The following is a 27563-nucleotide window of genomic DNA, read 5'->3' as shown; positions in this document are numbered from 1 at the left end:
AAGCAATAGAAGCAATCTGTGACCGCCATCAAGTATGGCAGCAGTGTGACGACTCTGATTCCTTGTACCAACCAGTGACTTTAGTGGAATCTCTCGCGGTTGGAGCGGATGCCTTACCTCAAGCGTTCCAGCAGGAAGACACTTACCAGTCTGGAGAAATTTCTCAGTTGTCTGAACAAGACTTAAGGAAAAGACAGCGAGCGGATCCAGAAATTGGAATGGTTATCAAGCAGCTGGAATCCAATGAAAAGCCCTGTTCTAAGACCATGCCCTCTGAATTATCCCTGTGGTTCAGGGAGTGGAATCGTTTGGAGCTTAAAAATGGAGTGTTGTTCAGGAAGAGGCAAGAGCAAGGAGGTGAATCATATCAATTAGCACTACCTGCTGATCTTCGTGATATGGTAATGAAGGAGCTACATGACGAAATGGGTCATTTAGGCATTGAGCGAACTGTGGATCTAGTTCGATCCAGATTCTTCTGGCCTAAGATGTCGTTGGCTGTAGAACAAAAAGTAAAAACCTGTGAGCGATGTGTCAGACGGAAAACTCTGCCAGAGAAAGCTGCTCCATTAGTGAATATCAAAACCAGCAGACCATTGGAGTTAGTTTGTATGGATTTCTTGTCACTTGAGGCGGACCGAAGTAACACCAAGGACATACTGGTGATAACGGACCATTTCACAAAGTATGCTGTGGCTGTACCAACAAGAAATCAGAAAGCCCAGACTGTAGCCAAGAGTCTGTGGGACAATTTTCTAGTACACTATGGGTTTCCTGAGAAACTCCATAGCGACCAAGGTCCAGACTTTGAGTCTCGCACCATAAAAGAGCTGTGCAAAGTAGCAGGAATATCCAAAATAAGAACTACTCCATACCATCCAAGAGGTAATCCGGTAGAACGGTTCAACCGGACCCTCCTACAAATGCTAGGAACTCTGAGTACTAAGGAGAAGTCAAACTGGAAGGATTTCGTCAAACCTCTAGTGCATGCCTACAACTGCACGAGGAATGATGTGACTGGATTCTCGCCTTACGAACTGATGTTCGGAAGACAACCCAGACTACCAGTTGATTTAGCTTTTGGGCTACCAGTCAACAGTCAGCCTGAATCCCACTCAAAGTATGTGCAAAACCTCAAAAACCGACTGGAGGAGAGCTACAAGGTAGCAACAGGAAATGCTTCTAAAGTAGCTGCACGTAACAAGAGGAGATATGATAAACGTGTTGTTGCCTCTGAATTGGATGTGGGTGACCGTGTGCTTGTGAGAAATGTCCGTATAAGGGGAAAGCACAAGCTAGCAGATAGATGGGAATCTGATGTATATGTTGTGATTAAGAAGGCTGGTAACTTACCTGTCTATACAGTCAAACCTGAAAGGAAGGAGGGACCCCTTCGGACATTACATCGGGATTTGTTGCTGCCATGTGGGTTCCTGCAGATGGACAACTCTGAAGAAACACTTACCAAAGAAGTACCTCAGAAACCCAGAACCAGAACGGTTTCTGCCAGAGAACCTGAGGAATTTGAAATCCAAAGTGAGCATTCGGAATCTGACGACGATCCAATTGAGTACAATGTTCCTGAAAGGATACTAGAAATTGAAACTCGAATAGTGTCAAATACAAACCCTGTTACTTCTTCTGGAAGTGGAAGAACTGTGAACTTACCCAATGTGGAACCTGTGTCAGAGAAGGATGCAGAATATCTTATTTGGGAAGAACCTGTTAGTAATGCAAACTTACCTGAACCTGTGGAAGGAAATGTAATGGATTTATCGGAGAATGAAGTTGTTGATGAAGACTTGGAAGAAGAATCTGAAAGAGGGATTGAAGGAGAGCATGATCCAGAGGAACCTCCTGGTGATCATAACAAATCAGCAGAAAACTTAAAAGGAGAAGATAGAAGTGATAAAGCTTTTTCACAAAAAGAAAGTGTTATTTCTGGAATTCCTGAAAGGGGTCAAAATGAAGAAACTGAACCTGTGGGAGGACTAAGACGTACCCAAAGATCCCATGAACCCCCAAAAAGACTTCACTATCCCCAGTTGGGGAATCCTCTCAGTTTGGTGATTCAGTCTTTGTTTTCAAGTTTGAGTACAGCGTTCACTAATTCGCTGGAAGACCCGGACCCCCCTAGCAGTTCACAAGGCATTGTGACTGTCCAACCTCAGATGCAGAGGGACCTGCATACATTCAGGAGGGGAGAGTGTAACCCAGGTCACTGACTTGATCAATAGTAATTATAATCATTTTATTTTTATTAATATCTGTTTAGTATTAATAACAAAAGAACGCAGATAAGTTAATTTAAGTTTTATATTATATTATATTACAAAAGAATATCTAGAAAAAGAAATTGGCCAAAGAAAGTTTAGATCGGATGAGGTCGGAGGTTAGCCCCGCCTCCAGGAAGGGAGTTCGTTTTCATAGCGCGGAGAAACAAAAACGAGAGCAGCAGAGAGTGTGACGAAGAAAAAGATGACGCAGATTGACGCTAGACAGCTGCATTGTTCATAACTAGAGATTCAAAATAATCTAAAAATAGATTATTTTAGTGAAAATACCATTAGAAGTCACAATTTAAATGTAATAGTCGGATGTCGGTTTGACAGACGAAGAGATTGAGACGAACGGAAAAAAGTTTGAAGTGCACGTAAAAAAAATTAAGACTGAAACCATCTAGATTGAGGCCAAACCTAAAGAAAACCTTTTTATTTTTCTCTTTCACTTACTTTTTCTTGGTGAGTACCATTTTTGCAATAATATGTGTATACTGAGTGGTTTTGAAATATGGAAAGTTATCATTTGAAATGTAATGTGACAGATATGCATCTAAAAACGCTAATTGAATCTATATTTTCATGATAACTGTGTAAATAATGTTTAAAGGTTCATAATATGTATATTTGTTAAATTTATCTATGAAGAAATGTTACATGTGACGCTAGCTTTGCTAGCTGTGTGCATAGGTTTCAATATACTAAGTGAACATGTGGTTGATTAGCATGTATGTTCAGTGCATTGGAAATTGAGTGATAAACCAGACAACTTAATTTAAACAGTTTATTGAACAGCTGAATAATGATTACTTTTGGCTTTGTTCCTGCAAGGCCGGGTTTTTTTGTTTGTTTTGTTTTGTTTCTCGTTTTCTTGAGCATCGTTGCCTATTGAGTCCTGATCTGTCCCTGCCGTGGATGACTGTTCTGTCGGTGGTTTGGACATGGCGAGCCAACCGTCTGCTTGATCGTACCTGGAAATTAAAAATTCGTTTTGCTGAACTGGTAGGACAAAACATACTCACCTTGAACTGTGCTATTTTGTTTTTTTTTCTCTTTCTGGATTTTCCCTGGATCAATCGTTGGATATTTTCATATGGACTGAACTAAAAATATTCAGTGACATCTGAACATTGAATCCGATTCCCGAAGTTGTTTTTTTTGTTTTTTTTTATACTCTGGACATTGATTTTGAATTGTGAACTTGATCTTGAAACCTAAATTTCCAAATTGAACTAAGGTGTAAATTGTGAACTGAACTACTGTCTAACTTTGCTGTTTATTGTTTATTCATATCATTTTATTTGTCAAAAGATTCAATTCAATTCATTTTTTTTTCCCTTAATAACAATCCCTAGTAATCAACATTTACCTTTGAGTCTGAGTTGCTTTCTTTCTTTAGTTTCTGTTATAAATTCCCTATACTCCAGTGAGTCGAACCCATCTTCTGTAATCTGGTCCTAGATATAAATAATCGCCTGTACCCACGTTATTATACCATAAAACGAGTAGCTGTGGGTTACACCTGTCTGGATTTTCGACCACTGCCTGTGTTTGGACCTTGATTTTTGGATTGCCCTGAAATAAAGCCTCACCACACTGCATTTGGATCCCGTGCTCTTTTCTCTCTGTGCGGTCGTGACAGCCGGGGCCTGATGAAGACATCGAGCAACCCGTCATGGTCCCGATGGTCGTGGATCACGACTACGGGGCCAGTCGTACTGTATGTGTGGACCGGGAGCGGTATGAAGATGCGTTAAGGGAAATCGAGACGCTGAGAGAGCAGCTCCAAACATTTCATCTTCATCACTCCTTTGGACTTAAACGGTTTGCTTCGTCGCCTGAAGACATCAGATTTTACACCAGGTAAGATAGTTGTAATATCAACATCTTCTCATAACTGTTTACTGAATGACTAACTGACTAAGTTATTAATTTTATCTCTGTCTTTTTAACTAATTTTAATTGTAATACTGTATTTTAGATTCCCCTCATACGAGCATCTGGTGGCGTTCTGGAACCTGATCGAGGCAGCAACAGCAAAAATTGCTAGGGTCACTAGGGCAAAGAACCTATGCTACTACCACAACAATTGAAAGCCCTTTAACCAGACCAACTGTAAGTTTTTTTTTTTTTTTTTTTTTTTTTTTTTTTTTCTCTCTCTCACACACTCTCTCTCTCTCTCTCTCACTCACTCACTCACTCACACACTCACACACTCACACTCACACAGATACCAAAGCATGAAAAGGATGGTTTTGAACTGACACTCATTAATAAAGGTGTAATGATACCCTTTTTTCATGATTCAATACATATGAGATACTGAACTCACAATACAATATTATTGCAATACTTCAAAACATGGAAAAAGGTTAACAAAAATGTACTGTTGATTAAAATGCTAAATTTGGTATTACATTGGGGTGGAAATGAACAGGCTTGCCTTGGTGCTGGTAACGCAATGCACAGGACAATAGAGACACCAGAATAACAATATTCATGATTCTAAAGCTGATACACAGATTTATTGTACACGAATATGCTTGCACTCTGTTACATTTGGCATTATAAGGAACCTCAAATATTCCCCCTTTGTATTATTATACATTATATTCAACATTATATATAGTAGTTTAATGTAGTACTGACACTAAAACTCTGTAAACTGGATTTTATTTTTATCACAGTAATTTTAATTTTGGGTTAACTATACACAAAACAGATATTCACTATCCACGATTCATATTGTTGCATTTTTGTATTGCGATATATTGGTACACCCCTACTCATCTCATTAAACTCATCTCCCCCCAGAAACTGCTGCCGATAGATGAGCTCTTCCTCTTCCTCACATACCTGTCCACTGGCTGTACCCAGAGAGAGTTGGGTCATAGATTCAACATCCACAGAGCAACAGTCAGCCAAATCATTGTGACCTGGGCCAACGTCCTCTACAGCTTACTGGGCTCGGTCTGTATATGGATGTCTCCTGCAGCTGTGAAGGCTAGTCTTCCACACGACTTTGATGGCTGCTACAGCGACACACAAGTAGTGCTTGATTGTACAGAGCTATGGTGTCAAACACCTTCATCCCTTCTCCTTCAGAGTGAAGTTTTTTCCAACTACAAGTCCCACTGCACCTTTAAGGCTATGGTGGGCATGTCCCCTCATGGAGCCCTGACTTTTGTGTCAGCACTCTTTGAGGGTTACATGAGTGACAGGGAGGTGTTTCGTCTGTCAGGGATTACATCACTCTTAACACCTGACATGGCCATAATGGTGGACAAGGGATTCTTGGTGGATGACCTTGTACCCGGACCTGTTCATCGTCCTGCCTTCCTCTCCAAGAGGGCCCAAATGTCAGAGGTGGATGTTCTGAAGATGCAGTCCATTGCCCGTTTGAGGGTGCACATTGAAAGGTTAATCAGAAGAGTAAAAGAGAATAAACTGTTTGATACCACTATCCCTGTCACAGTGTCTGTTGTGTTCCACTGGGTGTCACTAGAGGTCCCTTCTTTCCAGTCTCCATTCTTCCTGGAACCACATTTCCCATGATGTCCTTGTTTGTTCCCATCACTTGTGATTACACCTAGCTGTTCCCATTTATGTTGTTAGTGTCTGTGCATAAATACCCTGTTGTGTTAGTTCATGTCACGGAGTCATTATTGTATGTCACTCGTCTACACTAAGGTCTGTTTCTAGTCTGTTCTCGTTTTTGTTCTTGCTTGTTTTGTTTTATTGTTATTCTGACGGATTAAATGGTTTTCGACACTGGCATGGACGACTACGATTCTGATTATTATAACTTAGACGCTTGCATGGATGACGATGATTTGGACTGCCTTGAGTACTGTGTTGCTGCATTTGGATCCACCCATTTCTCCGCTAGCAATCATGACAGAATGACTCCGTCATCAAGTGGATCCAGCAGCATGAACCTTCTACAGGCTTTTGCGTTTGTGGCCCGTCAAAGGGAGGAGGCCATGACGCTCAGGTTTCCCAAGGACTTTTCGTCCAACGACGGAGAGTCGTTTAGAGGAGAGCGTCTGGCCCGGTTTTCGGGGACCCGTGGAGCTCGCAGAGGAGGAAGTAGTAGAGGTGAGTCCCGGACTCAGTCTCTACTTCGGTCTTCCTTCGACCATGGGTCAGTGATACACAGACCAGAACACCCTTCGCCGCGGGTCCTGTCCCGTCCTGAACCTGCACCTCGCCAGAAGGGACGACGGAGGAGGAGGAAGACTTCCTCCGTGTCTGTTCCGGTGGTCCCAGTTCTGGTGGTCCCGAGTCCGGTGATTCCAAGTCCGGTGGTCCCAGAGGTCCCCGTGCAGCCCGCTGTTGTCCAGGAGGTCTCCTTGCAGCCCGCTGCGGTCCCGGAGGTCCCCGTGCAGCCCGCTGTTGTCCTGCAGGTACCCGTGCAGCCCGCTGTTGTCCCGGAGGTCCCTGTGCAGCCCGCTGTGGTCCTGGAGGGCCCCGAACAGCCCACGGTCTCCCTGGAGGTCGCCCCCGAACAGCCTGCTGTGTTCCCGGAGGATGTCCCAGAACTCCCCATCATCAGTCCTGCCATGGCCAGGAAGGCTGTGTTCCTTTTTTATGTAGTGGCAGTTCTGCAGGCATGGAGGAAGCAGATGAGTTCTGCTGATCCTGAGACTGTTCATGTCACGCCTGTCGATTCAAAGACTGTGGTCACGTCTGCCGAGCCTGTTCACGTCACGTCTGCCGAGCCTGTGTCTTCGGACAAGATGGCCGCCACAGAGATTGTTCATGTCACGTCTGCCGAGCCTGTTCACCTCACGTCTGCCGAGCCTGTGTCTTCAGACAAGATGGCCGCCACAGAGACTGTTCACGTCACGTCTGCCGAGTCTGTTCACGTCACGCCTGCCGAGCCTGTGTCTCCTGACAAGATGGCCGCCGACGAGCCTGTGTCTGTTTCTGAGCCTGAGCCGGTGTGTGTATCTGTTCCTGTTCCTGAGCCGGTGGTGTCTGTTCCTGAGCCGGTGGTGTCTGTTCCTGAGCCGGTGGTGTCTGTTCCTGAGCCGGTGGTGTCTGTTCCTGAGCCGGTGGTGTCTGTTCCTGAGCCGGTGGTGTCTGTTCCAGTTCCTGAGCCGGTGTCGGTGCCAGTTCCTGAGCCGGTGTCGGTGCCAGTTCCTGAGCCGGTGTCGGTGCCAGTTCCTGAGCCGGTGTCGGTGCCAGTTCCTGAGCCGGTGTCGGTTCCTGTGCCATGGCCGCCCGAGGGTTCGTCTCCGCCGTTGCCGCCCGATGGACTGTCTGTTCCGCCCTGGTCGCCCGATGGACTGTCGTCTCCGCCCTGGCCGCCCGATGGACTGTCGTCTCCGCCGTGGCCTCCCGAGGGTTCGTCTCCGCCGTGGCCGCCCGATGGACTGTCTGTTCCGCCCTGGTCGCCCGAGGGAGAGTCTCCGCCCTGGCCGCCCGATGAACTGTCATCCCCTATGTCTATTCCCTCCCATGGTCCTGACCCTCCGTCCCTCCCCCTGATCCCCCACAGTTCCACCTCCCTCCTGGACTTTTGTCGAGTTTTGTTTGCTGTCGTGGAGCGTCTGGTAGCCACTCCGTAGTGGGGGGGTTATGTCACAGTGTCTGTTGTGTTCCACTGGGTGTCACTAGAGGTCCCTTCTTTCCAGTCTCCATTCTTCCTGGAACCACATTTCCCATGATGTTCTTGTTTGTTCCCATCACTTGTGATTACACCCAGCTGTTCCCATTTATGTTGTTAGTGTCTGTGCATAAATACCCTGTTGTGTTAGTTCATGTCACGGAGTCATTATTGTATGTCACTCGTCTACACTAAGGTCTGTTTCTAGTCTGTTCTCATTTTTGTTCTTGCTTGTTTTGTTTTATTGTTATTCTGACGGATTAAATGGTTTTCAACACTGGCATGGACGACTACGATTCTGATTATTATAACTTAGACGCTTGCATGGATGACGATGATTTGGACTGCCCTGAGTACTGTGTTGCTGCATTTGGATCCACCCATTTCTCCGCTAGCAATCATGACAATCCCTCTCTCCATTGCAGGGAGCATAAACCAAATCTTCAGTCGCTTGTCTCCTCTCAAACTACCAAAATGGACCTCTGGTAAAGAAATGGAGTTTATGAATTGAGAAACTGTAGCCATATCTTCTTCCAAAGAGATCGATATTAATTTTTTTTGTGTTCAACATACAGTATTCATAAGAATAACATTATCACTTTGTAAATTGTCTCTAAATTGTCTTGTATATAGTTTTATGAATTGTGAGAACTTGAAGGTGCAACACAATAAAAAACACCTAAAAATCACAGGCATGGTCATGTAATAATTTGCAGTTTAGAGTTGTTAAAGAGGCAGTTGTAGTGCCAGAGACATCCGAGTACAATACTTCTCTTGAGTACAATGGTAATAAATGACTGGTCTTTTTCTTGGGGTGCTCAGTGTTAAAATACTTTTATTGTGCTTAATCATAAAAACATCTGTACCTTTCACATTTCACACAGAACATACAACATTTAATTGGAAACACTACTAACACCAACTCTTGAAGTATTAGACATTAGACATTTCTGTATGTAGACATAGAAATAAAACCTGTCTACATTTTTTCTGATTGCATCCAAAACATCACTGTCTCTGTAAACTCTTTGGATGAGTATGTCTTCCTCAGCTGAAACAACAAAATCACACCAATCCATTCCCGTAATTAGCATCTGCCCCTGCACTTGCCAGTAATAAGCATGGGTTTTTTTTAGCTCCAATTTGCCTGACTCCATTTTCAAATATGGGCAGTCAACGTAGCTTTTAACATTCGGACATTTCATCTCAATCAGCCCAAACGGACATGGCTCTGAAGGGTCAAAGATGATCCCGTCTGGAGACGCCCCCAGCCAAGGAGCATCAGGGTGAATGACCAAACCACAGGGGTAGTGGTTGACCCTTTTTATTTGACTATATTCCCAGATAGCATCCGCCTCTAATTCAAGCCCCCTCTTCATAGCCGCTGTCTGACGGGTCCCTTGCAGTATCCGGATGGCCAGACCTTCTTCAGTCTTTTCCCGAACCTGGCAGATCTCTCTGAATCGTGAGGCAGTCAGTCTATGCCGCCTCAGCTGATGCCATTCCGTACATGAGCTTTGTTCTCTGGTAGCACATTCATATTGGTCTGCCATGTCCCAGGTGACCTCCAGACTCCTATGGTCAAGCTGTTGTGGTTCAGTGCAGACAAACATACAACTGGATGGCTGTAGGCGGTAATTCTGAAGAGGCAAAGATGGTTGTGGTGGGGCAGCATGGAAGGACAGGTTTCGCTTTGCTATTGCTGGTTGTTGGTAGGACAAGGGACTACCGGCTTGAACCTTGCCCAGGGCAGAGCGTTGAGCTCTCTCGGCCACCGTACATATGCATAACAATGCATTTAAAAGTTAATGGCCAAATAACGGATCTTTATAAAAGTTCACGTTGCTGTTGCAGATAAAATAACACGGATAACATTACATAAATATTTTTTATCAGCTTAGCCAAATGGGGTCGACATACGCGACAAACATACGCGTCAGCGCGTTTTGCTGGATTTTTTTTCACATAGCACCAAAATAGACTTAAAATAGGCCTACTCCGTCATTTGTGGTCATACAGACTTAAGAAATATGAAAAAATAAACTGTAAAATGTCTACTTTTGTATGTGTCCACTTACAATCGAAACAAAACATTATGTTTTTGTAAAATAAAGAGAATAAACAGGGTATTTCTGCCTCTCGGTCTCGTGAAGTTTTTTTTTGGAGCACATCTCTAAACTTAAACAAAACTCAGAGAATACTAGTGACACTAGTCACACAGACATGAGCAATATATCTTTGTGAGCATTTAAGTTTCTGCTATTAAATTATCTATTTCAAAACGAAAACAAATATTCTGTTTATGTAATCTGTATGAAAAGAGAGAGATGTCAGTCATTCTGATGGCAACTCATTATCTGCTAATGTGAACACGCCTACGGAGAGCGCAAGCTATTGAAACGCAAATGATCTGAGGCAATCCATGCAAACCTGTCAACGCCCACATCAGCTCGTTAAAACACATCAAGTTTTATCAGATTAATGTACTTTACGTCGTCTTGCGACACTGTAAGGAATAATAATAGCGCAATAGTAATATAATCCTGGAAAAGATTTACCTCAGAAGTGCTGGTTTCGGTTTCATTTCAAGGAGCAACGGATCCAGCTGAGGATTGTGAATATTTAGTTATTTATTCTTAAGTGCTTTGCTCTAATCGCGATATATTGTATGTAAACCGCCAGACTAAAAGACCCCCCAAAAACGAGCGTCAAAGTTTGGCGTGCTGGTGATTCGTGAAAAGTCTAATCTAAAAAATGTCTTAACCAGTCCTAATTAGGACATTTGGGCCTGATGGGTAAGGAGTAAGATTTGGTTTCTGATGGTTGTATTACATCATAAACAGCTTAAACAACTGATTTTTTATTCTGACTGTGGTTTTTGTTCATTTCTGTTTTTGTTTTGTTTATTAATATTGGTACACACTGTGTTTATCTATACTTTTTGTCACTGTTTACACTCTTATTTGTGTTTTAATCAATAAAAAAACCTGGGAGAAAAAAAATGAAAATGAAAAAAAAAACAGGTGGTGTGCCAAAGTTGTAGTTGTAGTTGTGGGTGGAGCGCCGATTCCACATGTAGGTGAATTTATGTCTACACTTCTGTGAAGCCCTGACTCTGCCCCAGTACAGTTTGTGTTAAGCCATCGCATTCGCAAGTCTGGTTGTTTGATGAGAAAGAGATGAAATGTAGTTGAAATAAACGCGTTAGGAATCCGAACAGCTGTTGCAGAGGAGGAGGACTATTATTCTGTAGAGAGGAACTGATGAACAACTGACGGCACGGTTTGATGTCTGGTTGACCAATCAGCGGAAAAATGGGCGTTTCATTCCCGCTCAAATGTAGAGATGAATATTCAAGCTGATTGTTTTCAACCCCAGAATGTAAAAACAAAATATCAAGCCAAAATCTTCTTTTTTTTAAAATGATAAATGAAAAAGACGCAGTGTTCTATATTTCTTTCAATATTAAGTAAAAAAGTGAATGTTCGGAACATATCGTGTTATTCCTGACAAAGCTATTATGTACTTTTATAACTTTAGAAATATTTCAGTACTTAAGTGATAATGTCATTATTTTGATCAATTCATTATTTTGTATTTATTTGTGAGTAACATTCCTCTAAAGATCACTCCAAAACAAAATGTTTGCACATGGTAAGGACAGATTTATTTCAAAAAGAATTTTAAAAGTAATTCTACAGAACAATCATATTATATGACTTCAGTAGAGGCTCCCTTTGGGTTTGGGGGTTTCACTCTTCTTTGGCCTAAAACAAAATGAAGCACATTCATAAGTCATGTAAGTAATCAGTACATTCTCAAGAATAAGCTGAATACTACATATGTTTCTACTCTTTAAATGTGAGAACGCATCTACTGAGTACAGACTCTGAAATTATGCAACTGACCTTTCCAGCATCACGGCTCTTGGCTCTGAGCTTGTTGACCTGAGACTCAGAAATGTCAGCACGCTCCTCAGCCTCCTCAAGCTCATGCTGCACCTTCCTCAACTTGGACAGGTGAGTGTTGGCTTGCTCCTCCTAAAGAGTAAAATTTTTACCATGCTTGTTAACTAAGCTGTGGAGCAGCAGTGATATCTCACCAGTAAATAAATTACTAATTAATTAATAATCAATGTGTAAAAATATATACATAACGCCTCCTCAGACTGCCTCTTGTAGACTTTGACCTTCAGCTGCAGCTTATCAACCAGACCCTGAAGTCTGTTGATGTTCTTCTTGTCCTCCTCAGTCTAAAAACAATTGCATAGATTTATTCTAAATATTTGACTATAAATGCATGTATGAATGACTCAATGGATTTAGTCAGACATGGTCATACCTGATAAGAGAGCTCTTTCACTCTCCTCTCATATTTGCGGACACCTTTAACAGCATCAGCTCCACGTCTCTGCTCAGCTTCAACTTCAGCCTCAAGCTCACGGACCTTTGATAGCACATAAAAATTCTCAGACAAGTACAAGTAGTCATTGGGAACCTGAAATAATGCTTTAATTTTAAAATAATGTTTGTTGTGATCCTTTAAAAGTTCTCACCCTGCTCTCCAACTTCTGGAGTTGTTTCTTTCCTCCTTTCATGGCCAGACTCTCAGCCTCATCCAGACGGTGCTGCAGGTCCTTCACTGTGACCTCCAGATTCTTCTTCATCCTCTCAAGGTGAGAACTGGTGTCCTGCTCCTTCTTCAGCTCTTCTGCCATCATTGCAGCCTTTTGCATTAATACAGAAAGTCATTAGATCCACATTTTTCAAGTAAAGAAACATCTTTTGAAACATTTGGCAGCTACTGTTGCTCACATCAGTGATGGCCTTCTTGGCTTTCTCCTCTGCATTTCTGGCTTCCTGTACAGTGTCATCAACTTCACTCTGGACATGAATAAGGTCAGCTTCAAGCTTCTTCTTGGTGTTCAGGAGACTTGTGTTCTACAAAATTAAAAGCAATAGTTTAACCATTTTGAAATATGCTCTCAATTTCCTTCATTGTAAGTAGGGATTCTCCGATCAGTATTTTTGCAGCCGATCCTGATCATTCAGGCTTTAAAATGTAAGCTCTCTGTTAACTCCTTTCACCCTGAAAGGCATTTTTAATGATTTCACATCTAAGTGGCATACTTTTTCATGCTTGACATGATGATTATTAGAAAGTATACATGACATGTCATAAAATCAAGTTTGAGCTTGTTCACAATCATGTCAACTGCATCTGATCCAAATTCTGTGTTGAAATCTCAAAGCAATCAAAAGTTATGGCATTTAGAACCATGGTAGCCTTTTATCAAAAGTCCAAAAACCTCTCCAAACAAGTGATTTGAGTGTTTTACTGAACATAAGAACTACTTACATGTGTAAATGCCACAAAGCATAAAAATATTTATAATAACATAGAATAAGTAACAAGCAATAAGATCCCAAATGATGACTGATGATCTTCCATCGCTGTTTCAGCTGTGCGCTCCAATTCTATGGCACACAGTAAATCTCCTGTCAATCTGAGCGATCAAACCAATCAAAGTGTGCTCCACATCATCTCTACCCACCATACCCAAGATCCAGTTTCCATTTTTTGAACTTTCAAATGACAATGGAAAAACTGCGTCATTATCGCGACACGATCAGATCCTGGAAGTCCTATAGCTTTAGCCAAGCAGCATGTCATGTTACTCCATAAGGATTTTCTTAAGAGCTACGCATCATGTTATGTTGTGTGGGCTCATTTGAATCGAGACAGCCTGTTCTCAATAAAGATGTGTGATTTACTATGTTTTACTGATGTTTCGCGAAGTTGCAAAACAAAATGTGGCACAAAAGCCTCATCTGTATACTGTTTACATGTTTACAACATTACTGTTTACCATTTTTATGGTATTATGTCAATAAATTGCAATCGGTTTGTGAAATTGGCCAAATTTAGTGACTACCGATAGACTATCGGCCGATACCAATCTGCGGCTGATCGATCAATGCATCCCTAAAAACAAAATGCCCTTACCTGAGAGTGCAGCAGCCCAACACGCTCACTGGCGTCCACCAGCTCTTGTTCAGCCACTTTGCGGCCTCTCTCTGTCTGCTCCAGAGCAGATCTCAGCTCCTCAATCTCAGACTGCATCAGAGTGTTTCTGCGCTCCACCATGGCCACCTGCTCCTTCATGTCTTCATGTCCTCTCTGGGCATCATCAAGGTGCAGTTGGGCATCCTGAACATAACAATAGCTTTAGAATAAGCTTTCAATGTGCTTTCTGGTGACCTTAACCTAACAAAAGTTAGATTATACAAACATATTACTACATCCCAAGTCGAACAGAAGTCAAATACCTTGAGCTGTCCCTGAACGTTCCTGAGCTGTTTCTGGGCCTCAGCAGCCTGGCGATTGGAGTGGCTCAGCTGAATCTCCATCTCATTAAGGTCTCCCTCCATCTTCTTCTTGATTCTCAGGGCATCATTCCTGCTCCTGACTTCAGAGTCCAGAGTGCCCTGCATGGATTCAATGACTCTCTGGCTGTTCCTCTTGATCTGCTCCATCTCCTCATCCTTCTCTGCAAGCTTCCTGTCAATCTCACTTTTGACCTGATTTAGCTCAAGCTGGACACGAAGAATCTTGGACTCCTCATGCTCCAGGGTGCCCTATGAAATATAAAAACAACATGTAATTTCAGAATTAAAATAATATTTAACAACACAGTAAAATGGTTTGAGCAAGAATGACATATTAATCTCCAGATACTCACTTCGGCCTCTTCCAGGGCCGTCTGAATTTCTGACTTCTCAGTCTCCACTGTCTTCTTGGCCTTTTCCAGTTCATGGATGCTCTTACCAGTCTCACCTAACTGCTCTGTCAGATCTGAAATCTCCTCTACAAGTTATAAAGAAAATATTATCAACATAAATATATTGTGAATCACTACATCTAATTAGTAAGTCGCTTTGGATATCTCGAATCTTACGCTGCAGATTCTTGTTCTCTCTCTTGAGGGTCTCCAGATGATCCAGACTCTCCTCATAGGAGTTCTTCATCTTGAACAGTTCAGTACTGAGTGAACGAGCCTCTTTCTGGGCACCTTCCAGCTCTGCCTGACCTTACTCAAATTTCTGCTTCCATTCTGCCAGGACCTTTGGTCCAGATATTTCAGGGTCAGGTTTCATATGTAACATGTTGAACAAAGCCCATTCTGGCCATGCTTTTAAAAAAGAGAAATTGATTGTACCTTGTCAAAGTTTCTCTGCTTCTTGTCAAGGTTGGCAGCCAAACCATTGGCTCTCTCCACATCAATCATGAGGTCCTCCACCTCACCCTGGAGTCTCTGTTTGGTCTTCTCCAGAGATGCACATTTAGAGTTTACAGCCTCAACTTGTTCCTCTGCCTCTTGCAGACGCTGAGCCAGCTTCTTTCTGTTATATTTTTGTAACATTTAGTCAGAAGATGCATGCAATTGCACAAATTATTAACACATATCACTTCTTTTGATGTTCATACTTGGACTCTTCAAGCTCCTCAGTGCGCTGGATGGCATCAGTTTCATATTTGGTTCTCCACTGAGCAACCTCACTGTTGGCCTTTGACATTCCCCGCTGCAGCTCAGCCTTTGCCTCCTGCTCTTCCTCAAACTGCTCACGGAGCAGGTCACAGTCATGACGGGCTGATTGCACAGCATGGGCCAGTGCGGTCTTAGCCTAAAGGACAAAGTCACATTATATTTTCATTAATTCATTTAGCAGACACTTTTATCCAAAGCAATTTACTAATTAGCAATACAAAATGTGATAGCTTTATTGTATTACATTAGCTTTGTTGTATAGTGTTGTTTTAATTTTTTTGCATTATATTAGCTTTGTTGTGTAGTAAGTGGAAATTATGTGTTTGTTTTCATTATGCTATATTACCTTAACCTCCTCTTCAATATGCCTCTTAAGCTCCTCGATTTGCTGAGTGAAAGCTTGTTTGCCTCTGGTGAGCTGAGAAACCAGAGCCTCCTTCTCCTCCAGCTGACGGCCAAACTCACCTGTATAGATTTAAATTCACTGTGTCAGATTGTGCTGTCTCTATCAGTTACTATCAAAACAAACTCTTTGAAAGCAAAATGTAAATAAGTGTGTTTTCTTCTGATAAGACTGTCAGAAATTCAGTGCTATATATAATCTTAATACACCACACTCAGTTACTGTTGGAATACTATTAATTTATTCATGATTGTCATTAGTTACCATTTTCAGTTTGAAGTCTTGCTCTATGAGCACTGAGGTCATTTAACTGGCGGATATTCTCATCATTCTTGGATTTTATTTCACTAAGTTGGTCCTCAAGTGTGCGGCACATCTTCTCAAGATTAGCCTGCAAATACAAAAGTCATTAGATAATTGAAAAACTTCAACATGTTATGTATTCTTTAAACATAAAATTTCCTACTTTTCCTTTGGCAACAGCTTCCATGTTGCTGGAAAGATCGTCAATCTCCATTTTGAATTCGCTCTTCTCTTTCTCAAGCTTCTGCTTGACACGCTGCAGGTTGTCGATTTGCTCTCCCAGCTCGGCCACACTGTCTGCCTGCTTCTTGCGGAGAGCAGCAGCAGTAGCTTCATGCTGGAGGGTGGACTCTTCAAGATCACGACGCAGCTTCTGGAATTCAGCTTCACGCTTCTTATTCATCTCGATCTGAGCAGCAGTGGCTCCTCCAGCCTCCTCAAGCCTCTCACTGATCTCCTCAAGTTCCCTGGAGAGATCAGCTCTCTGCTTCTCAACCTTGGCACGAGCAGCGCGCTCAGCCTCGATCTCTTCCTCAAGTTCCTCAATGCGGGCCTATGGTGGAAAGTAATTCATTTGATTTTTATTGTTCAGCATTTAATTATATTGATCGTAATGTTGAAAAAAATCTCAAAATACCTGAAGCTCCTTGATCTTCTTTTGGAGTTGAGCACCCAGAGATTGTTCATCTTCTATCTTGCTAAGCAGCTGGCTTGTTTCAAAGTCTTTCCTGTGGGTGTTCAACAATGAGTGGTTTGCAAAACAAAAACAAAACTTAACAATAATGTTTTCAAAGATTTTATGCTTTAATTACTTTTTTATTTTCTCCTCTGATTGCTGCTTGTCATTCTCCAGGTCCATGATGGACTCTTGGGCTAATTTCAGGTCTCCTTCAAGCTTTCTCTTGGCTCTCTCCAGGTCCATGCGGAGCTTCTTCTCTTGTTCAAGGGAACCCTCAAGCTACAGGGCAATGATAAATAAAATATGTTCACAGCAAAAAAAACAAAACAAAGCTAATTTGATGAATTAATAACATGTTTACATTATCAACTCACATCATCAACTTGCTGCTCAAGCTTTGTCTTGGATTTGGTCAGGGTGTTGACTTTGTCCTCCTCGGCCTGAAGATCATCCAGTGTCTGCTGATGTGACTCTTGGAGGGCTTTCTTCTCCTTCGTAAGCTTGGCAATGCTCTCATCCTGAGCGGCCATTTCCTCTGTCAAGTTCTTCACCTGTGTGATTTTTGTTCCAAATAAGCTTATATTTTACACTTCATTTTCTATATCAACACATAAAACAGAGATTAAATCTAATCTTAAACCAACTCAATCTCCAACCTTATTCTCAGTGGCATGTTTCTCCTTCTCCACTTTAGCCAAGGTGAGCTCCAAGTCATCAATGTCTTTCTTCAGCTCAGAGCACTCATCCTCCAGTTTCCTCTTCTTGGCTGTCAGTTCAGCATTGATTTCTTCCTCATCTTCCAGTCTCTCAGTTGTCTCTTTGAGTTTAGCTTCAAGCTGGATTTTGCTTTTGATCAGACCCTCACACCTCTCCTCAGCATCTGAGAGATTCTCAGATTCCTGTTAAGAAAATAGGTTGCTATATCATTGGAAACCACATTGCTCATTTTAACGTGTCAGACTGCAACTCATACTGTGTGTGAAGAAAATCTCTCTTGTGTTAAATTTAGGGCAAGTTAACGCGACAATAACGCTTTAACAGTTCAAAAAAATAGTGACGTTAATGTAGGCTTTATTTGACGCTATGAATCACCCGTAGGTCAAGCCAGGGTTGCCAGATCTACGTTTTTCCCTACATCAAACATTATTTGTAGCTCCTCCCGTCCAAAAATAGACAAAATAAGTATATTCTTTCACTTTAATATATCTCGAAAAACATGCATGAATCTCAGAAGGTATTCTGATTTCATATATATATATGAAAGATACAGTATACAACTTACTGAAATCCGTATCATGACTCATAATCACTCAATCTGTGTTTAAACCACGGAAAGATGTCAATAAAACAGCTTGTGAACAATATCACTTAGGGCCCTATTTTAACGATCTGAAACGCAAGTGTCAAAGCGCAAAGCGCAAGTAACTTTGTGGGCGGGTCTCGGCGCTGTTGCTATTTTCCCGGCGGAATAAATGGCTCTTGCGCCCGGCGCAAATCTAAAAGGGGTTGGTCTGAAGTAGCTTCATTATTCATAGGTGTGGTTTGGGTGTAACGTGAAATAAACCAATCAGAGCGTCATCTCACATTCCCTTTAAGAGCAGACGCGCTTTTTCCTTGGCGTATTGCTATTATAATGGCGGATTTGCCAGGCGCGCGCCAGGAGCGGTTCACAGCCGAGGAGAGCAACGCTCTCGTCACGGCCGTAAAAGAGAGAGAAGTGACACTGGGGATGGAGAAACACACCCAAATTAAACAGGCATATAATAATGTGGGTAAATGTGTAAGCTAGATGTATGCTTTTATAATAAATTGTATATCTATCTATCTATCTATCTATCTATCTATCTATCTATCTATCTATCTATCTATCTATCGTTTGTAATAATATGATTTGCAAAAATGAAAACTGCTGCTTCTGTGTAGATTAGAGAATCAAAGTGTATGCGCGTTGTGCACGCTATACATTATGGTCAAGCATGCGCCCTTAAAATAGCATAATGAACAACGCGCGACGCGCCACTGACTTTAGACTAGGTTTTTTCTGGCCAGTGGCACAATTGTTTTATGGAACAGTAAAATAGCACCAGGGATTGTTTGCGCCGGGACACGCCTCCTTTATTGCGCTGAACCGCCCAGGGAGCGCAAGTTCATTCCCTAGTTTAGCGATGTGCTTTTGTGGAGGGAAAAGCGCGCTTTGCGCGGGTGCAAAATAGGAATGAAACATGCGTCGGTGTACAAAGTCAATTGCGCTGGGTGCAAGATAGGGCCCTTAATGTTACATTTACCTCAGGAAAGTTATCAAGTTGTCACTCACAGTTTGTTAGTTAGCTATAAAAACACTAGAGAAGAGCTTATTTACTGTTAATTATATATGTATGTTTGAATAAATTCGCCATGAAGTGTTTATGAAAACTACCTTATAACTAAGTTTTATTTGAGTGTAAATAGCCTATTATATCTGGATATAAATAGCAGTTGAATATAATAGCTCTGTTGTTAATTTAAAAATATAATATTATAGTGTACCAAATGAGAAGGTTCTCTGTATTGTTTGCAGCATTATTTGGGAGAGATTTTTTTTTCCTTAAGGAAAAAACAAATTATTGGTATCAGTACTGGCATCGGCCGATATCATTCTGAATAATCAGCTATCGGTATCAGCAGAGAAATGTATTATCGGTGCATCTCAAAAAATACTCACAGATGCTACTTGTAGCTGTAGATCATTTTTCTCTTGCAGCAGTGATACCATCTTCTCTTCAAGTTCCTTCTTTTTGGCTTCAGCCTTGGCAAGATCTTCTTTGCATTTTACAAAGTCCTCTTTCATGTTTGCCAGCTCTTTCTCAGTTTCGGCACTCTTCAGTAGAGGCTTAACCTTGTAGTAAACCTTCATCCATGGCCAGTGTTTGACATTCATGAATGAACGGATGTTGTATTGGATGGTGTAAATGGACTCCCTGAGAAAAATTCATCATTAAATGCCATAATCATTATAATTATATAAATTATAATTTGTTTCCACAGTTATTGTTGATGTCATCTTTACTAATGACAATACTCACCTCCTTTCCATCATCTTCACAAATTCCCTCCTCATCACGTAGCCACGGCAGAGAGCCTGAGTCATTGTGACCAGAGTAGCCAATTTCTCATCACGCATCTCCTCAAGAACACCCAGAAGACCAGCTTTGAAGAACACCTGAATTTAGGTAAAACAGTAAATCAAAAAATATTGATTTAACCTGTAAATGACCATGATTACCGAATCTTTGAAATTTGTAAAGCTAAATATGAACCTTTGTGGTTCCAAATCTGTACTCGTCATGATTAACGTCGATGGATCCCAGGAGTTTCTCACTGGCCTTCTTGTTATCAATAAACTGTCCCTCTGGGATAACACTGGCATTCAGCACCTTGTATCTATGGAAGATGGGAATATTTATCAAAATGATTTATATCTTCTAATAAAGAGTCTCCAACAGGAAATTGTATTTTCATGTGGTGTCATTTATACCTCTGTTTGAAGTCACCATAGAGGATTCTGCTGGGGAAACCCTTTCTGCAGATTCTGATACCCTCCAGAACACCATTACACCTCAGCTGGTGGATAACCAGGAAGTTCTCCATGAGACCTATAACAAAGTTTACACCATTAACTTGGTAAATTAATTTCATCATATAAATTGAGTGGCAGAATATCTGTAAACTTTTTAATACTTTACCTGGAGTCTTGGACTCATTGGGAATCAAGCAACGCACAAAGTGAGGGTGAGTGCTCCTCAAGTTGGTCATGAGTTTGCCCAAGTTCTCCTGTGAAGAATAGAAAAGGGTTACCATGCTTTGTATTTCTCTTTTTCTTCAAATACAGAAATATTGCTGTGAGGTCATCTCTATACATACCCTGAACTGGGAGGACACAGTCTGCATGGAACCACCCTTCTTCTTGCCTCCTTTTTTACCAGTCTCTATTGAGATAACAAATACAAAGGAACATGTATAAATGCAAAAACAAGAAAGAAAGTGCAAAGCTAAATCAAAGTTTTGTTAAATAGATTTTTTCTTTACCCTCAACAACAGGTGGGTAGAGAGTAGCCAGCAGTTTGACAGAAGACTTCTGGTACAGCTGCACAGCAGAATCATTCAGTGGATCCTTGTTCTTGTCCAGCCAGCCAGAAATGTTGTAGTCCACAGTTCCAGCGTAGTGAACCAGGGAGAAGTGGGCTTCAGCCTTGCCTTTGGCAGGCTTTGGTTTCTGGAAAGCATTGCTCTTGCCAAGATGCTGATCGTATAACTTGTTCTTGAAGGAAGTGTCTGAAGCCTTGGGGAACATGCACTCCTCTTCAAGGATGGAGAAGATACCCATGGGCTGTTTATAAAAGAATGTTGTTTAAGTATTACAATTTTAAGATTTCAAGCATAGAAATTGGAAATGAATAAGGTCATAAACCAGTAAAAACCTTCTCAATGAGCTCAATGCAAGCAGCCAAGTCCATGCCGAAGTCAATGAACTCCCAAACAATGCCCTCCTTCTTGTACTCCTCTTGCTCCAGCACAAACATGTGGTGGTTGAAAAACTGTTGCAGTTTCTCATTGGTGAAGTTGATACACAGCTGCTCCATGCTGTTGAACTGGATGAAGAAACAGAACCATTTACTGACTTCTGAATATCACTCAATGTTCCATTAAAAAAGAGATAAAAGAATCATTCTTACATCAAAGATCTCAAAGCCAGCAATATCCAGCACACCAATGAAGAAGTTTCTTTGTTGTTTTGTGTCCAACATCTGGTTGATACGAATGACCATCCACAAGAACATCCTCTCATAGATAGATTTGGCCAAGGCACTAACAGAGTTGTACACCTGTAAGTAGAATAGAGTGGATATTTCATTCTGCTTCTGCAATAATTAGCCATAATTTGAGGTTAAACACATGGCATGCTGGAAATGTTACTATACCTGTGCCACGGTCTGGCCTTTGGTCACAAACTCATTTCCGACCTTGACTCTGGGGTAGCACAAAGCCTTCAGCATATCAGCAGAGTTCAAACCCAGAAGATAGGCGACTTTGTCAGCCTCTGCAAATAAAAAAGTTGCACAAAAATCCATCCCTTTTCTTGCCATGAAAACTAAATGAAAACCACCCTTTTCTTTGTGAAAATAGAAATAAGGATCTCTCCATTCAAAGCATTGCATGTTATGACACATATTAGTACAATTTAGTCTCACCCTCTGTGCCATCAGGCTCAGCCTGCTCCTCACGCTGCTTCTGCTTGAACTTCATGTTGCCATGATGAAGCACAGCTCCAGTGAACTTGTAGATCCCCATTTTCTCCTCATTAGTAAAGCCCAGAATGTCAATAGCAGTCTGAAAATTACAGAGAAGAATGCACTCTAGGGATCTTTTCTGCCATATAACCATACAGTTTGTCAATATTCAAATGACTCACATCAGTAGCAACCAGCTCCTCTTTATCATCAATGCTGGCCACTGTGATCTGACCCATACTGCACATAGGGTAGTCATAGGGGTTGCTGGTGATTAGCGTCATTTCTGTAAAATAGACAGATTTTTAGAAACAGTGTCTTACAATATTATCTGGCATTTAACAATGAATGAAATGTGTGCACCTACCAAGCAGCTCAGGCTTATGGTTGGTCATCATCTGGTAGAAGATGTGGTAGCCTCTCTCATCTGGAAGCTGGAATGTCACTCTAGACTTCTCCAGCAGATCTGTTGAGAGAATGTTCTTGAGTCACAATCATCTGAAGAGTGACAGATCAAGACAAATGTTCAGGGTGGATCAATGAAATCGTGTCCACCTACATGTCTCAATGTCAGCACTAGCCAGTTTTCCAGTGGTGCCGAAGTGAATTCTGATAAATTTACCCTGTTTGAAACAAAATGGCACAATACATAAATAATCTCTTTATATAAAACTCTGTATAGAAAAATCCAACACAACTGACTAACTTTATTGTAAATAAAAAGTGGTTTACTTACAAAACGAGAGGAGTTGTCATTTCTCACAGTCTTGGCATTACCATAAGCCTCAAGCAGAGGGTTAGCAGCAATGATCTGGTCCTCAAGAGAGCCCTGTGATGTTTGAAGGGTTTTCAGTTATTTTCATTTATTTTCTATTTAATGACTAAACACTATGTATAGGCACTTCACAAATTCACATATAATGTGAGATGAGTGTAAATCACCATCATTCAAAATAAAATGTATGTAGTTTTATATATCATACCTGCATTTTGCCAGGAGTATCTTTCTTCTTTTCACCACCTGCCACTGCAACTGTGGCAAAGTACTGGATGACACGTTTGGTGTTCACAGTCTTTCCAGCACCGGATTCTCCACTGGTTTATGAGAGATTATAGAAAACAGAAATTTAAAAGACATCTAGACTTTTCAAAGTATATTCAGAAGGTCATTCTTAAATTCTGTTTTGTAAATATCTCCATATAGATTTGCCATTTACATTATACTTTAATTTTTGTCATGGTCTGAGATTAAATGAAAATACTTACGTAATCAGGACAGACTGGTTTTCTCTATCTGTTGATTGTAATGTGTAAAATATCCGATAAATATTTCTTATATTAACATCATCAAATTCACCTTAATGAATTCTATAGAATTCAATTCCATAATGTCTTACCAGTCAGCATGAACTGATATGCGTTGTCAGAGACAGAGAAGATGTGGGGTGGAGCCTCCATACGCTTTTTGCCTCTGTAGGCAGACACCACTTCTGCATCATACACTGGGAGCCACTTGTAGGGGTTCACAGTTGCACAGAAGAGTCCAGAGTAGGTCTGAAATGAGCAGAGACGTGGTCAGGTTGCAACAACACAGACCAAATTAACTTAAATGCTTTTGTTTGTTGTTTCAGAACTTACGTAGATCATCCATGCAGCATAACGCTCTTTGAGGTTATACAGCACAGAGGCTTCATTGAGATGGGTCATCATGGCCATGTCCTCAATCTTGTCATACTTGGGAGGATTCATTGGGTAGACGTCATCTTCCTTTACTGTTCTCTCCTTTAAATTTGATAAATTAGATATTAGATATAAAAGAAAACAATGTAATAAGTAATTTAATGAGCATCTACATTAAGTAGAAATTAAAACTCGCCTCCTGAGTGTCAAGCAAAATAACTGTGGCTTTGCCACCGTCTTTGCTCTTGATTGTTCCCTTGAGGTACAACTCTTTGACATCAGCCACATAGCAGGCAGTCTTGGCATCAAACGGTTTGCTCTGAGCCTCAATTCTCTCCCTCTCAGGCTTACGAAGGTAAACGGCAGCCTTGCCATGAACGGCCATCTCAGCGTCCGTACTCATGGTGGCGGCTTACTAAAATTTGGATAAGAAACATTGACATGCTTTTTGAATCAATAAAATAAGTATTGATAATCAAACATACTGTCCACAAACAGTATTCATAGAGGGTCTCATGTAGTTAAGGTCTTTATAGAATATTAAAGTGAAAAGGCCTAAAAAGTGTGAACACAATAGTCCTTAATTTATGGCGTCTCTAATTAAATCATCTGTCACAATATGCATTTTGTTGATACATTATAACACATAAAAAACTGCAAACTAAACTTTTTCAACACTTGTTTTTTTGTATCAGTTATATACCACAGTGTCCATATTTATAAAAAAAAGTGTCAAGAGTCCCACTTAAAATCTGCCAATAGACAAGTATAAAATTCTTAAGTAATTTATCAATAAAAAAAAAAACAGCACATCTACGATAAACTAGAGTCTACATGCATCAGAAAACATGATAATATTCAACCACGTCTTTTTAATGCAGTAATGCAGTGTGTTGCTACCACCTACCTTCCTCCTTTTGAAGACCAGATGAAATTTTAACACCCTGTAAAAGAATTCAGTTTTAAAAAAAACTACATTTAGGCATATATGGTAATAATATCTTTTTAAAGACTTTTTCTGTCATATCAATTCACTTAGTATAATCTCATACTAACAACAACATCAAATGCAAAGTATTTCAGCTTCTTACCACAAGCAGGAACTCCTCTAGGCTCCTATGAGACTGGCTGTGCTCTCTTCAAAACTTATATTGAGGTCAATTTGCACACTAAGCAGAGGCTATAAATGGATAAGTCCTAATTTATGGTAAGAAGCTACACCTATTCTCAGTCATCAACAGATATGACATCATTTTACACATCAGTTATAGGTATCACATAACTTTGACAATGCAATAGTTTGATAATGTGTCCATAATTTAAATAAATTACATGATAGACAATCATATATACTGTATTTTTTTTAATTTACATATTTTTAAATATCTTTTTAATTGACTGACAGGAAAAAAAATCTATTGATTTTAATTTGTGGGGAATTATTTTCATTTGCAGATTAAATTGGAATAATATTAAAACAAACATATAAAGACACATTTGATATTGAATATTTTTCACAAAGTCAAGCACGTATAACAGAAATGGCCATATAAGTGATTGACTGCATGGAAGATCGCCATCCAAGCTGTCTCATAAAAAAATACCATAAAAGCTCCCTCCCAGTGTATGAGTCTAGTGTCTATTTATACCTAATGTTTTTGATGGGTAGACTATATTACTCAATGAGGGGAAAGATTCAGTGATTTTCCATTTGCTTTGTCGTGAACACTGCTGTGTTTCCATTTTTATTTCTGTTTATTGCAATGTTTCCATATTTTAATGTTAGACATCTTTAAACTTAATTAGAAGTGGTACAATAATTTGGACTCATTCAAAGTTTATTCTTTAACATGAATTTTAAGTTCACATGGAACAAATGACAAAGTATTGTTGCAATTAGTCATCACAACAGTAAAGAACGTCTAACCTCAAATTCCAAAGATATTGTCGTGTATGAAGGACCTAAAGGATTTTTTTAAAATCATTGCTCATTTTAAGGTTTTAAAGACTCACTTGTATTTGATTAAAAACACTGAATTAATCTATTCAATCTTACATTTCCAGCATCACAGCCGGAGGCATTGCTTGTAGGGGGAAAGTTGGGAAAGTACAAGGGGCCCAGAGCTTTACATAATATTGACAGTAACAAATATACAATCAGGATAATAACATGAACAGGCAGACAGACGGTGATTATATCACATAAAAAAAAAAAAAGACTAAAAAAAAGTAAGGCATGCGTGCAGATCTGGCGCCAGCCAAGCGCTGATGAGGGGGCGTCTGAAATACCAGATATGCAGTGTATATAAGGCCTACACAATCACATTACCACGGCACGACAACACCACCAAAATCAATGTATGCCTGCTTAACCCACATGCTCAGCTCATTGCGACCCGTTTAACGGAATATTGCGATTAAAACAACCTGAACCGCTACAAAGACAATATAACGCTGACAACTGCGACTAATTATCAAACATTTTAAATCACAAGCAAAATATTTAATCGTACCTTTAGCCTCAGTAGAGCTACAATCTTCTCTTCGATGAGTGAAACCTCCTCAGCAGTAACTCTTTCAATTCGAATTTTCTACTTAGGTCATTTTCCAATGCCAGCTGGATCAAATGTGCTTTTCGTCTATGCAACATGCTGCGTCTGCGCTCAGAAAATACATTCTTCAGCGTTGAGAGAGTTCTCGCACATAGCAGTCGAGGCCCCAAATGTTAGTGCGTGTTTTAAGGCAGCCTGCACCACTGGCATGGCTTGGAAAACGCTGGAGTTATTTGAAAGAAGTTTGAACAACGTCACTTTCTCGTCCTGGCCTGTGCACAGTGTTTGCCAACACTGACGTGAAACGGTGAACTGAGACTCCACCATTTTGGTGTTCGTTAAATCCAATAGTAGTTGCACTTTCCCCGCATTCAAAAAGTTCTCACTACCAGGGTCCAGTGCATCCAAAGCTGCCATGTAGTTGCTATTACATTCGCTGAAACGCACGGACATTTCTCCCAAAACGGAGTCAATAATGCTAAAAAACTGCCGCTTGCACTCCTGTTCAATGTTCACTTCACGCTGACCAACCCTTTCATCCACAATGTAGTCTAGCAGAGTCTTACTGGGCTGTCGCTGCCATTTTGGAGGGGCAGGAACCGCATCATCTGCACCTATACTTTCAGCCCACAGTTTCACAAACTCTGCATCTGATCATAGACTTTCAATGCAAGAAGCGCTGCCAATGAGCCGAATTGCCGTCAATGTATCCGTTTGTTCAGCTTGCTGCATCCTATTCGGTGGATCCATTAGGCCCAAAACTTTGTACATCACACAGGCAAGAAATTTGAAAGTCGGTTCTGTGATGGCCTTGTGAAGTCCAACAGCTTCAATTTTTACGTCAGCACCTTTTCTTGTGGTTGTGATTTCATTCAGATAATCTACAAGTGTGTCGTGCGATTTCAGCACCACGGACACCGCCTCAAGGTGTCCAGTCCATCGTTGATCCAGCAGCCTTTTAAGCTTCTCTCCCTTTTACTGTGCAGCTACAGTTGGCTTTCTCAGAAATTGTTTAATTTTACAATTTTAGAATTCTTGCCAAGGTGTTTTTATTCCCAAGGTGCTGCATGTACTTTTTCATTGTACACTTGTGTTCTCATTTAAGCATCTCTTCTTGACAGACACAGATCTAGCTTCAGTGGCAGGAGAGATCAATATATCAAAGAAAATACAGAAATGATCGGACAATCAATTAAATGTTTAGACCCTTACTGATAAGTAAATCTAGAGTGTGTCCACG

At 40.9% G+C, this 27563-nt stretch overlaps 1 protein-coding gene across 1 annotated transcript in view; it reads right to left on the bottom strand.

The window, feature by feature from the left end:
- Positions 1-11534: 11534 nt before the first annotated feature.
- The window catches only part of LOC311076903 (uncharacterized protein), a 31792-nt gene continuing 15763 nt past the window's right edge, over positions 11535-27563 (bottom strand). Inside the window, 41 exon segments of the mRNA XM_084105417.1 lie at positions 11535-11657; positions 11799-11930; positions 12047-12142; positions 12232-12336; positions 12446-12616; positions 12705-12830; positions 13897-14100; positions 14220-14528; positions 14633-14757; positions 14849-14981; positions 14985-15014; positions 15110-15293; positions 15379-15575; positions 15786-15904; positions 16107-16233; positions 16309-16698; positions 16783-16873; positions 16958-17103; positions 17199-17375; positions 17481-17723; positions 19526-19781; positions 19887-20023; positions 20121-20244; positions 20339-20456; positions 20547-20634; positions 20725-20862; positions 20864-21190; positions 21282-21452; positions 21537-21686; positions 21783-21901; positions 22053-22191; positions 22274-22377; positions 22459-22557; positions 22651-22714; positions 22828-22920; positions 23075-23186; positions 23358-23385; positions 23489-23645; positions 23730-23873; positions 23968-24182; positions 26713-26937. Coding sequence (XP_083961543.1) covers positions 11643-11657; positions 11799-11930; positions 12047-12142; positions 12232-12336; positions 12446-12616; positions 12705-12830; positions 13897-14100; positions 14220-14528; positions 14633-14757; positions 14849-14981; positions 14985-15014; positions 15110-15293; positions 15379-15575; positions 15786-15904; positions 16107-16233; positions 16309-16698; positions 16783-16873; positions 16958-17103; positions 17199-17375; positions 17481-17723; positions 19526-19781; positions 19887-20023; positions 20121-20244; positions 20339-20456; positions 20547-20634; positions 20725-20862; positions 20864-21190; positions 21282-21452; positions 21537-21686; positions 21783-21901; positions 22053-22191; positions 22274-22377; positions 22459-22557; positions 22651-22714; positions 22828-22920; positions 23075-23186; positions 23358-23385; positions 23489-23645; positions 23730-23873; positions 23968-24182; positions 26713-26937 — 6128 coding nt within the window. The 3' untranslated portion in view covers positions 11535-11642.

Source organism: Abramis brama (genome assembly GCF_963993115.1).
Source record: "Abramis brama genome assembly, chromosome: 25".
In the NCBI taxonomy this organism is placed as follows: domain Eukaryota; kingdom Metazoa; phylum Chordata; class Actinopteri; order Cypriniformes; family Leuciscidae; genus Abramis; species Abramis brama.
Note: the sequence above shows the minus strand (reverse complement) of the source record. Positions and strands in the feature narration are given on the sequence as shown.